This window comes from Oryx dammah, unplaced genomic scaffold, assembly GCF_014754425.2.
Source record: "Oryx dammah isolate SB20612 unplaced genomic scaffold, SCBI_Odam_1.1 HiC_scaffold_13, whole genome shotgun sequence".
NCBI lineage: Eukaryota > Metazoa > Chordata > Mammalia > Artiodactyla > Bovidae > Oryx > Oryx dammah.
Window position 1 is genome coordinate 13,827,253 of NW_024070197.1, and position 9,748 is coordinate 13,837,000.

The following is a 9,748-nucleotide window of genomic DNA, read 5'->3' on the forward strand; positions in this document are numbered from 1 at the left end:
AGGACTGAGGCCAGGGCAAGCACAGTTCTCCTTGTTCCCTTCCTGTCAATTATAGTCCACCTGGAAAGATGGACAGTTTAACTGTAAGGAGAGAAAAGATAAACTGGGAAGACTCGATTGGGCCTCCTTATACTGGGAAGTCAGAGAATAACTCCAGGAAGAAATAACATTTCAGCTAAGCTGGGAAAAGACAAATCGTTTATGACGAGGACCAGCCTTCTATACCCTCTGGGACTCTCCTCCCAGTCCACCTCAGGCCTCACCTCACACCACTTCATCTGTCAATCAGGCCCCCAGGAGGGACAATTGTAATGTGCATTGATGTTCCATCAGGACTCCGAGGAAGGGAAAGGAACACTAGAAGATCCTGCCTGGTTAACCTGAGAATGCTGAAACCCTCCTATTTGATGCACAGGTTTCTTTGTGGGACAAAGAAAGGCCACACCTGCAGAGAAAGTGGTTTATTGACTGGACCCATGCACAGCGGGAACACGGTGGAGATGCTGGGAAAGAATTCACCTCTGTCATTCAGAGCATCACCTTCATGCTTGAGAGTTCTTGATTTTCTTCACCGAGGTTTCAGAGGCTGGATTGCATCCATGGCCAAGGGTGGATGCACTGGACAGTAACTGAACATAGTTTTGGGGTCAGAATTAATGAGTCCGTTTCGTTTGTCAGTCAGTTCCATGGAGGGCAAATGTTTATTTCTCCTTTGCTCTCTGCTCTTCTTGTCTAGATTCTTGTCCCATCTCAGCTCCTAGTGTCTCACGCCTGCTCCAAGATTATCTTGTCCTGTCTCTGTGCCTCTCTCACCTTCTCTTCCACCTCCTCTTGGCACCGATCCTCTCCAGATCCTCCTCCTTCCATTTATCATCCTGCAAACTCCCTTTCTCCTTCCCTCAGGGACTCTCCTCTCTCCATTGTTTGCAGTTTGCCTCTGTGTCCCCCTGTTTCCCTCTTTTGTCCCCTTTCTCCTCTTCATCCTCTCTGCGTGTTTCTCCTCATGAACCTCTGCTCCTCACTCTTCCTCCTGCATCTTTCTCCCTCATCCCCTCCCTCCACCTACCTCCTTTCTCCTTCTCAATGGGCATCTGACTCCACCTCTTTATCCAGCTCTGTCTCTTCCCTGCTCACCCCTGCCTCTTCCCATCCTCCCCAGAACACTCTCACCTTTTTTTTTTTTTTTTTACCAATCGCAGTACTGCCAAGCATAGTCTCGCTCAAAGAATTCAGTGAGTGAACACCAAGCAAAACCATAAGCACTCCCTTCTGTTGTGCAACGGAAATATCGTTTCTTGCGATATATAAAGGGGAAATGACATTTGGGACGGTCTGCAAAAAGAATGGGTGAAAACATTAATGGTGGGAGGGTTATTTTTAGGCTTATCAAAAGAAAAGGGGGCTTGCCTGGTGGTCCAGTGGTTAAGAATGCCTTGCAAGGCAAGAGATAATGGCTCGATCCCTGGTCCAGGAAGAAACCAACGGCAATTACAGAAGCTGGTGCACCCAGAGCCTGTACTCCACAAGACAAGCCACTGCAGTGAGAAACCCACACAGCAACGAAGAGCAGCCCCCACTCCCTGAAACCAGAGAAAGCCCACATGCAGCAACAAGACTCAGCACAGCCTCCCCCCGCCCCCAAAAGAGACTCAGAAACAGATATGAATAGAACTCATGGGGCTGGGTCAGCGGTTGCCTGAAGCTTCCATCTAGGAGACAGTTATGAACCAACCCTCTTCATCTGGGAAGCCACATACTCCTCATATGAAGATAAGCGGCACACTTACCTCCATTACTACAGATTTTCCATCTTCCTACATAATCTTCATCAAGAGAGCACCATTCTCTTTTGGAATTCACTGACGTGCACTTATAATACTTTTTGCCTCCATAGGTGAATGGGAAAACACATGGAGGACCTGAAAGGAGAAAATCCTTGTTCCCTTCTTTGACTCCTAGGCTTCCATGATCTCTGGTAACTCTGGCAAAGTCTCCGTTCGAGACTGTCATGTACAGAGTCCCCCGCTAAGCCCTGAGGATGTCAAGGTCTGTCTATCGTGGTCCCTCCCTCAGGGACTAGGAGATTTCTTTAACTTTGGACAGTCTCTACTTTAGTATGCGGCAGCAGCTCTGAAGCCCGGACTGTGGGTTCAGGTTCCGGTCCCACCATCTACACATGCTCACCCTTGATGCTCTCTGGGGTCGCCCCCTTGGGGAATGTGGACACCCGCCTCCTCCTGTGACTGAGAGGATAAAATTCGCTCTTGCCTGTCAAGTATCTTTGGAGGATCCCCATCACAGGTACCAGGCCACCCGTGTTAGTTTATTGTATTTGATTGTTGTTTGGCTGTCATTCTATCCCTTGTTGATTACCTCAAGGAACTCAACAAGGAAAGTAGGCTTTGGGATACGTACTTTCGTCCTCATGAGGCTTCTCCTCTAGAAGAAAAGCAGGTGTGGAGGAGGTGGATGGAGGAAGAGCAAGAACAATGTAGGGTTAGGGTTAGGAGGCAGGAACTGCGAGAGTAGCGTTGACATATATACATTTCATGAGTGAAATAGCTAGCTAGTGGGAAGCTGCTATATAACACAGGGATCCCAGCCTGGCGCTCTGTATTGTCAACGGAAACGGGTAGGATGTGGGCTGAGGTGAGAGGGATGCTCAAGAGAAGTGCAAATGTATATACTTATGGCTGATTCATGTTGTTGTGTGGCAGAAATCAACACAAGATTATAAAGCAATTATCCTCCAATTAAAAATAAAATCAAAACCAAAATAAGAAAAAAATAACAACCACAAAGGAGCACAGCAGAGCCACACCCAGAATATCATCTGTAGTGGGACCTGCCCTGCAGCTCTAACTTTATGTTCTCATTGCTCCCGGAGGACACACAGGGATTCAAGCACAAAACTGGGACTCAGCCGTAGCACCCTGCCTCCCCCATGCCCTTGCTCTGTCCATCTCGACTCCTGCCCTGTCATACCTGCACCAAAGACTGTGCTGTCCTCTCTCTGCCTCTCTCTCACCTTCTCTTGCCACGAATCCTTCCCAGGTCCCCCTCCTTCCGTTTACCATCCTTAGCATCCGGCTATGGATCGGGGATGTCAAGGTCAATATGGCATAGTCCCTCCCTCGGGGACTAGGAAGGGTTCTCTGACTGTGGGCAGTTTTTACTTTATTGTTTTTGACAGTGAAAAAAATTTATTTACAGATATACGCGTGTCTATAGATAGGAAGAAATCGATGTCAAGAGTGGCTAGTCGACATGTTAAAAGTATATAAGTTGTGAGGATTGGTGTACTGATGTGAATCTGGGGAGTTGCTACTTTATCATGTGACATCAGCTCTGAATCCCGGGCCCTGGGTTCCGACTCCAGCCCCACCATCTACAGGGGCATATCCCTGACGCTCTCCGGAGAAGCCCTCTTGGGGAATGTGCACACCTGCCTCCTCCCGTGACTGAGAGGGTAAAATTAGCTCCTGCCCTCAAGCATCTTTGGAAGACCCCCGTCACAGTCACCAGGACACGCATGTCAGTTTGTTGCATTTGATTGCTGTTTGGTTGTCATTCTCTTCAGGGTTTGATTACCTTGAGCATGAGCAATGGCATAAGGCGAAGTTGTAGTGGAAATTTCGGGAGGAAGGTCGTACATATCCATCAGCGGCTCATCTAGAAGAAAGGCAGGAGCAGAGGAGATGGATGAAACGGAGTAAGAGCAGAGCAGGGTTAGGGTTAGCTGGGATGAATTGAGAGAGGAGCATTGATGTACACACCACCATGTGTCAAATAGAGAGCTGGTGGGAAGATGCTGTATAACACAGGGAGCAGAGGATGGGGCGGGGTGGGAGGGAGGCTTGCGAGGGAGGGGATTATATGTATATATAATGTATATAAAATATTTGCTACGCCATAGTCTGCATAAATATATATATATTTATGGCTGATTTGCAGTGTCATACAGCAGACATCAACACAACATTGTAAAGCAGTTATCCTCCCATTAAAAATAAAAAACAAAATAAGAACAACTAAAAAATAGCAACAACAACCAAAAAAGCCCAAAGCAGAGCCACAAGCAGACTGTGGTCGGTCGTAGGACATGCCCTGCATCTCTTTTATTTTCTTTTATATTCTGAAGCCCTTGTTTACCCTGAACAGATATACTCGATGACTAGAGGGTGAACAGACAGGTGAGAGAGACCCTGACACATTGGCATTGCCCCCCTACCGAGACACATGGATTCAACCACAAAGTCAGACACTCACTGTTCTTTGGACCTGCCCTGAGACCACACGGTCCCTGTTACTGGGCTGGCCCAAAAGTTGGTTCTGGTTTTTCCATACAATGGTATGGCAAAACAGGAAGGAATGTTTTTTGGCCAACCCGATGTTTCCAACAGTCAACTCTACAAACATCAAAAACTCTTCATTTGAACAACATAACCAACACTGGCATAGGTTGCCCATGTCTGGGACAGTGCAATGGAGATTTAGGAATGAGACAGCTCCCAGAAAGGCCTTTGGCTCTGTTGCCAAACTCACCCGGGTTTCAATTTCATAGAGTTGCTGGAAAATTAAATAAAATGTGACTGTCATAGCGGCTGGCCCTTCTGACACATTCAAGAGATGGCAGCGGTATTGGTTACAGTATTATTACTGTCGTGACTTTTACTCATCAGTCCACGTCTGGCGTGGGCTTCCCTGGTGGTTCAGCATTAAAGAACCCACCTGCCATTGCAGGAGGCGTGGGTTTGCTCCCTGGGTCGGGAAGACCCCCTGGGGAAGAAATGGCAACCCACTGCAGTATTCTTGCCTGGGAAATTCCATGGACAGAGAACCTGACGGGCTACAGTCAAGTGGGTTGCAAAAGGGTCAGACGCAACTGAGCGACTAGCACTGCAAATCACCGTGTCTGGGGCGGGGTCTTTCTCACCAACTCTAGTCCGTCTCCCCTCCCTCACCTCCATTCACAGGGTGCAGTTGTAGAAACACAGGCGCACCAGCCCAAATCAGAAAGAGCCCCAGACGCGGTGCCATGGTAGCTTGCTCTCCTGTGGCTGACCAGCGTCGATCTGCTTTTTATTTAACCGGTGACGCCAGCGTCCCTTCAACCTGATAAGAATCAACCTCCCCTGGTCGATGCTTGATCATTCCTCAGCCTGAGAGCATGCAGGGCAAGTTTATCTCTCAGATGGAAAGTATGGGACATTGGCAGGCAGTCTAATGTCTCCAAGCCTCAGGGGTTGGAAATGCACTTAAAACGAGACCCGGGGCTCTGTCTTCCACTGCTGAGGCACAGATTTGGTCCCTGGTTGGGAACTAAGATCCTGCAAGTCACACCGTGTTGCCAACAAATAGGAAAAAACACTGAGGAGCTCCCAGGTTTAAAGCGACTGATCTCAGAGGGAGAGCAGTGAGTGGTCCTCTAGAGAGACCTTAGCTCTCTGCCCTGGAATTAAACCTGGGTCACCCGGATGAAAACTAGGAGTCCTAGCCACTAAACCAGCTTAGGCTAGAGTCTACAAGCTAAGGAGCCCTGGCTCTTGCTCCTGTTTGAAAGCAAGAAAGTTTCCAGGAATCAAAAACTGTCAAAACAAGTACCACGGTTATTATTAGAGACACTGCACAACAGATGCGAGACCATACAGAAAAACAGTTTGTTTATCCAACTCAGAAGTTAGGACACCCAGAGAGACATACCCGGAGAGACAAAGGGTATGAGCATCCTCTCCAATGAGAAGAGTGTAGGAGCTCAGAAGCTGGGCAGAGATGCACACCCTGAGAGGAGTGGGGGCGGCCTGGAGGAGGAGTGTGAGGTACAGAGGTGACGTGCACCACTTTTATAGGACAGCCCCTCCGGGTGTCTGTTCACATTTGGGCAATTAGCTTGTTTCTTTCTTCACAGCTGTCTGGTCCATGGACCCTCCGCAAGATGTGTGCTTAACTTTTTGCTAAGATGGATCCCAACAGAGAGGCCTACGCCTGCTTGTCTACACTTATTCTGGAGTGGGGCCGCCTCCCTCTTTGACCCCAAGAAGGCTTTCTGGACAAGTGCAGACGGGGCAGTCAGCCTTGACCTCTTGACTTCAGAGTGGGCACCTTATCTCTTCATTTTAGCAGAGCTCAGCTCCTGCCTCTAGCTTTGTCCTTGGAGTGTCTGAATTTTACTCGAATTTTACTCCACTTGACGAATACCAGGTGTCCAGCCCAGAGACCCACTATCTCCTACCTTAAGATGACTTAGAGTCCATGGTGTGAACTGTTTTAGAATCAGGCAAAATGTCGGTTAGATATGCCTGATCAACCACTTACAACAGTCAGGTTGCTGTGACTCTGTTGGTGATACTTTTGAACATTTGAGGGGAGCCTAAGGAATATAAAGGTCTTGGTTGCTTGCACCTAATGTCACTGGTGAAAGAAAGAGGGGCGCTCAGGAATTCCAACTTTCAAGCCAACTGCTGCCTAAATGACTTAAGAGCTTCTTGATCCCTTTCTACTATAGCTGCTGGGCTGAAACTGCTAGAAATCAAACATAACACCTCCTCCTGCCATTGGCTGACTTGCCAACTTGATTCTAAGACAAGTTGAACTGTCAGCTTCTCAGGGTATCTACTGGTTTTTTTTTTGTTTGTTTGTTTTAGCTGGGCCTCACTGCCTGGTGGCTCACTAGTAAGGAATCTGTCTGCCATGCTGGAGACATTGGTTCCATCTTGGGTCTGGGAAGATTCCACTTTTCCCAGAGCAACTAAGCGACTAAGAATGGGGTGTCTTAGTACAGCAACCAGTGGAAGCTCAGAGTGTTAACCACTGGACCACCAGGGAAATTCCTGTCTACTTCTTTTGTTGTTGTTAGCATCCAGTATTTATGATATAGAGCTTATTTATTTTTATTAAATAACTTCTACTGCAGTATAGTTGCTTTAGGCTTCCCTGGTGGCTCAGTGCTAAAGAACACCCCTGCCAACGCAGGGGACCCAAGTTCGATTCGTGGGTTGAGAAGATCCCCTGGAGAAGGAAATGGCAACCCACTCCAGTATTCCTCCCTAGGAAATCCCATGGGCAGAGGAGCTTTGAGGGCTACAGTCCAAGGAGGTTACAAAAGAGTTGAACATGACCTAGTGTTCACACAACAGGAACAACAACGTACTTGCTTTACAATCTTGTGTCAGCTTTATTGCATAGCAAAATAAGTCAGCCATATATGTCTCCACTCCTTTTTGGATTTCTCTCCCATTCATTTTATTTATACTTTGTATTTATTTATTAATTTGTTTCTCTGTTGGGCCTTCATTGTGGTTCAGGCTTTTCTCATTGTGGCAACTGCGGGCTAGTCTCTAGTTGTGGTGCAGGGGCGTCTCATTGCGGTGCCTTCCCTTGTTGCAGGTCACAGGCTCTAGGGCGCTCAGGCTGCAGCACGTGCAGCTCTTGGGCTCTAGAGTAGGCTCAGTAGTTGGGATACGTGAGCTTAGCTGCACTGGGAAAAGTGGAATCTTCCCAGACCAGGGATGGAACCAATGCCTCTGGCATGGCAGACAGATTCCTTACTACTGAGCCACCAGGGAAGCCCCTGGTTTCCTTTTTATTTTTATTAAAACATTTTCCGTTAAAACTTTTTATTATTTAACTTAAAAATTATGTTTTATTTTTACCTCCTGGTTTCAAGTGAAGCTCTGAGTTACTGGCCTTAAATCACAAACATTCCATCAATACCTCCTTGCTGCACAGTGATTAAAAGTCTGTGTATCTCTTCTCTGGATGATGACTGAAAGTCTATCACCAGGTATCAAGGATTCCTTAGATAGGCATTGAGTGGTGTTTTTTTTTTTAAATTTAAATTTATTTATTTATTTATTTTAAATGGAAGGACAATTGCTTTATAATATTGTGTTGGTTTCTGCCATACCTCAGTACAAATCAGCCATAAGTACACATATGTCCCCTCCCTCCCACCTCCCAGCCCATCCCAGCCCTTTAGTTTGTCACAGAGCCCTGATTTGGGCAAATCCCTGCTGGCTATCTATTTTACATATGCTCATGTGTTTGTCTCCATGCTACTTCCGTTTGTTCCACCCTCTCCTTCCCCTGCTGTGCCCACAAGTCTGTTCTCTCCAAGTCTCCATTGCTGCCCTGCAAATAGGTTTCATCAGCACCATCTTCTAGATTCTATGCATATGCATTAGTATCCGATATGTTTTCCTTTTTCTGACTTATTTCACGCTGGCTACCTACTCCAGTATTCTGGCCTGGAGAAGTCCATGGACTGTATAGTCCACGGGGTCACAAAGAGTTGGACACGACTGAGTGACTCTCACTTTTTTTCCAGGAACCATCTTATTAGAACCGATTCAATGTGTTCCTTTTTATGGCTGAGTAATATTTGGGTCCGTCTAGTCAAGGCTATGGTTTTTTAGTGGTCATGTGTGGATGTGAGAGTTGGACTGGGAAGAAAGCCGAGCACCAAAGAATCGATGCTTTTGAACTGTGGTGTTGGAAAAGACTCTTGAGAGTCCCTTGGACTGCAAGGAGATCCAACCAGTCCATCCTAAAGGAAATCAGTCCTGGGTATTCATTGGAAGGAATGATACTGAAGCTGAAACTCCAATACTTTGGCCACCTGATGTAAAGAACTGACTCATTGGAAAAGACCCTGATGCTTGGAGGGATTGGGGGTAGGAGGAGAAGGGGACGACCCAGGATGAGATGGCTGGATGGCATCACGGACTCGATGAACGTGAGTCTGAGTGAACTCCGGGAGTTGGTGATGGACAGGGAGGCCTGGCGTGCTGTGATTCATGGGGTCCCAAAGAGTCGGACACGACTGAGCGACTGAACTGGACTGAACTGAATATTCCATTGTATGTATGTACCACAGCTGCTTTATCCATTTATCTGTCAGTGGACATTGAGGTTGCTTCAATGTCCTAGCTCTTGTAAATAATGCTGCAATAAATATTGGATTATATGTGTTTGTTTGTTTTTTTCAATTATGGTTTTCTTTGGATATATGCCCGGTACTGAGATTGAAACGGATCAGGACTCTATGATCCTTGCCCACCCCCCATGCCTTCTGCCTGCCTTTTGCCTGTGGAAAACTTTAGTCAAAGAACAAGTTTAATCAGAGAAATAAGAAATGCTGAAACAAAGGAAAACAGTCTAAGGATACTAAATAATAGTAACGTAGTCATTAAGCAGAGTCAAGGACATTTAGTTCTTTCTCAAGAGCTTTAGATGATATTCTGAGCCATATCCCGTGGGCTGTCTTATAGATATGAAAACATCAGGTGGAGAAGTTCACCGCGTGACGACCAGACTGTGCCCAGGACAATTCCAAGAACGGATCACAAAGAAATGGGAACAAACGGACCCTGGAACTGAAGATTAACTGCACCTAAAACATTCAAGATGATGCTGGTCAGACCACTGATGACCAATTTGAAGATGACTCTTAGAGATGACTGTGCTGTTTCTGCATGTAACCCCCACACACATTTTGTCTATAAAACTCTCACCCTCTGCTTGTCAGGTGGGGAGTCGGCCTTTCAACAGATGTCCACCACGCTACCACCGCCAGTTGCCAGCATCTGAAATAAGCGAACTTTCCTTTCCACCAACCTGGCCTGTTTCCTGGCTTTTGGGTGGTAAGTAGCCAGACTCATCTGAAATAAGCAAACTTTCCTTTCCACCAACCTGGCCTGTTTTCTGGCTTTTGAGCGGCAAGCAGCCAGACTTCCCATGCGTACCTTTA

At 46.9% G+C, this 9,748-nt stretch overlaps 1 protein-coding gene across 1 annotated transcript; it reads right to left on the bottom strand.

The window, feature by feature from the left end:
- Positions 1–1,020: 1,020 nt before the first annotated feature.
- LOC120872356 (seminal plasma protein BSP-30 kDa-like) lies at positions 1,021–5,040 on the bottom strand. The gene is made up of 5 exons (XM_040252637.1): positions 4,965–5,040; positions 3,592–3,672; positions 2,416–2,439; positions 1,788–1,919; positions 1,021–1,332 (listed from the first exon to the last, which is right to left on the bottom strand). The coding sequence occupies exons 1-5, from the start codon at positions 5,038–5,040 to the stop codon at positions 1,187–1,189; spliced, it is 459 nt and encodes a 152-aa protein (XP_040108571.1). The 3' UTR covers positions 1,021–1,186.
- Between the last annotated feature and the right edge of the window lie 4,708 nt (positions 5,041–9,748).

What these genes read in the sequence shown, in the direction of transcription:
- LOC120872356 (XM_040252637.1), bottom strand. Translation starts at nt 5,040, where the DNA reads ATGGCACCGCGTCTGGGGCTCTTTCTGATTTGGGCTGGTGCGCCTGTG. An exon ending in ACTGCACCCTGTGAATGGAG is followed by an intron (nt 3,673 to 4,964) that starts GTGAGGGAGGGG and finishes CCTTTCTTCTAG; the next exon opens with ATGAGCCGCTGATGGATATG. An exon ending in GAAAATCTGTAGTAATGGAG is followed by an intron (nt 1,333 to 1,787) that starts GTAAGTGTGCCG and finishes TTCTTTTTGCAG; the next exon opens with ACCGTCCCAAATGTCATTTC.